At 38.4% G+C, this 2450-nt stretch overlaps 1 protein-coding gene across 1 annotated transcript; it reads left to right on the top strand.

Annotated features, from left to right (window-relative positions):
- Nucleotides 1-1103: 1103 nt before the first annotated feature.
- LOC110456508 (glycoprotein 3-alpha-L-fucosyltransferase A-like) lies at nucleotides 1104-1977 on the top strand (the record flags this gene model as incomplete). Its single annotated transcript, XM_021507295.1, has 1 exon — nucleotides 1104-1977. A coding segment is annotated over one exon (822 nt), but the record flags the coding sequence as incomplete, so codon positions are not given.
- Between the last annotated feature and the right edge of the window lie 473 nt (nucleotides 1978-2450).

Here is a 2450-nt window from a genome sequence, read left to right as displayed (position 1 = left end):
CAACGGTACATACACAACGTAGTTTTAGAAAACAGTCGACCCGTTGACATCGCCAGGGGAAATACATATACGCACATTAGATGTTTTAAAAGCAACGAAGGAATTAAAAGATGCCAAACAAGGTTTCTTAGAGTATTTGAACGTGTAGAAGATTTATTTACAGAATAGTATTCAAAAGATTGAATTGAACTTGAGAACACCGAACACAAAATAATGAACACATAGATAATTGCACAGAACGATCAAGGTACGCAAACAACTTTGAGACAAGCCAGGTTTAAGGTGCAACATTGTAGTACAGGTGAATTATAGCATGAAACTAAATAAACGGTTGGTGTTTACTTAAGCATTGAACTGTTTTTGTATGGTATTTATGTTGTTTGCTTGCAAAGCTGTGTCATTCAAATAGATCATAAATATCATACAAAAACAGTTCAATACTTATATTTACGTTTTCTCTGCCTCTGATGTTCTTTTTTAACTTATAATTTATAATTAAAATTAAAAATGCCCGCCTTATCGACAGTCCACACAATTCCATTCAATAGTTTGAACAGCGTATTGTCGCGTGCTGATTGGCAAACAACGGAGTACTTTGACATTTTAACAAACACTTCAAATTTATTCCACAATTTAGTTTTAACGACATGTGCGTGAAAGTGACGATTTGTTTCTAAAATATCAGTTTGAAGTGCGCTCCAGGCGCGGGTCGCATATTTCCCGCATATTATAGAGGGCAGGAGTTCTGACGTTTATCGATGACAGACCGATATGAAAAAAGGCGATAAAACGTCAGAATAATTCGGACTACAGGACCGAGAAACATTATGTTCAATACATTCGTGCTCTGAGGGTATTTACGGACGCGTATAACTACACATAAGCATTGCATATTTTCATTTCGAGCTGTGCTGTATACATTAATTGCGCTTTCTTTTGTATATTTCAGTCAAAAGACCAGATATGTCCTGTCGGGAACGGTGATATTGGTGGTGTTTGCTGTAATGATGTGTTTAACAGCAAAGATGATCGGAGTGCCTCGATACCATTTGAACCTGAATCAACCTGTCTTTTTAGTTAAAACATATCCAGAGGTTGTAATTTTTCATGGACCCCAACTAGGAAAAATAAACCCACCCAAAAAGTCACGTGCTCAGTTATGGATTATGCATGGTATGGAATCCCCACCTCACTATCACAACGACCTTTCACAATGGAGCAACCTATTTAACTGGACTTTCACTTACAGAAGAGATTCTGATGTGTTAACATCTTACTCAGGATTCAAGCAAGTTCCCAGTAAGATTACAACACCAAACATCACTACTCAATGGATGAAAAAGGACAGAATGACTGCTTGGATGGTATCTAATTGTTGGACCCCAAGCAAAAGGGAACGTTACAAACAAGTTTTCCAGAAAGCCATCGATATTCACGTGTACGGTGGCTGTGGGACATACCGATGCGCAAGATCCAACGAAAATAGTTGTATGGACATCCTTCAGAATCATTATAAATATTACTTGGCGTTTGAAAATTCCCTGTGTGTAGATTATGTTACTGAAAAAGCATTTAAAACGTATAGTTTCTCTCCTTCCACCATTCCAGTAATGAGGGGAGGAACGAACTATTCTCTTTATTTCCCTCCTGGGTCTTATCTTGACGCAAAAGACTTCAAAAGCGCTTATGAATTGGGAAAAGCTATGAATGTTAACAAAATGGGAAATACGAAATTAGAAAATATTTTTTCGTGGACTGAAACTAGATCAGTCGATTTAAATTCGGAGCGGCACCGTAGTTGGTGTTCTTTATGTGAACGTATACATCGTTCTGATAACTATAAACGGTTGTATTCAAATATCAAATTTTGGCTGAACGACAATCCTAGATCGGCGTGTAAATCTCCTACAGATCTGACGCGGTAAACTGTATACAAATATATGTTTGTGATACAGACACGTACACGTTCGCTGTTCCACTTTCAGCGTACCGTTTGCGTAGCATTTCCGTACCGTTTGCGTAGCACTTGCGTATCACTTGCGTAGCATTTCCGTAGTACTTCCGTACCATTACCGTAGCAATTCCGTAGCACTTGCGTAGCGTTTCCATAGCACTTCTGTATCGTTTCCGTAGCATTTGCGTCTACATCTTTCCATTTAAAAAGCGTTTGTGAAACGTTCGGTCGAAAATTGTACGGAATGAAACGAATTGTAAAAAAAAATCATTAAAAACCGCATCACGTGAAAATTATTCCAACTATCATAATAGTCTGAAGGAAAAAATCCCTCAAAAATGACGGTTACATACACATACACATACATGGACGTAACAGCCCTCCCATGGGCCTACTGTGTGTTCCCCACACCAGCAGCTAGGCCTTAGGGGTAATTTAAATAACAGGCATAAGCTGGCCATGTGGTAATGACCTGTCCCTTGTTTAAGGTATAAAC

Source organism: Mizuhopecten yessoensis, unplaced genomic scaffold (assembly GCF_002113885.1).
Source record: "Mizuhopecten yessoensis strain PY_sf001 unplaced genomic scaffold, ASM211388v2 scaffold8765, whole genome shotgun sequence".
NCBI classification, from domain to species: domain Eukaryota; kingdom Metazoa; phylum Mollusca; class Bivalvia; order Pectinida; family Pectinidae; genus Mizuhopecten; species Mizuhopecten yessoensis.
This window is presented reverse-complemented; position numbering and strand designations above follow the sequence as displayed.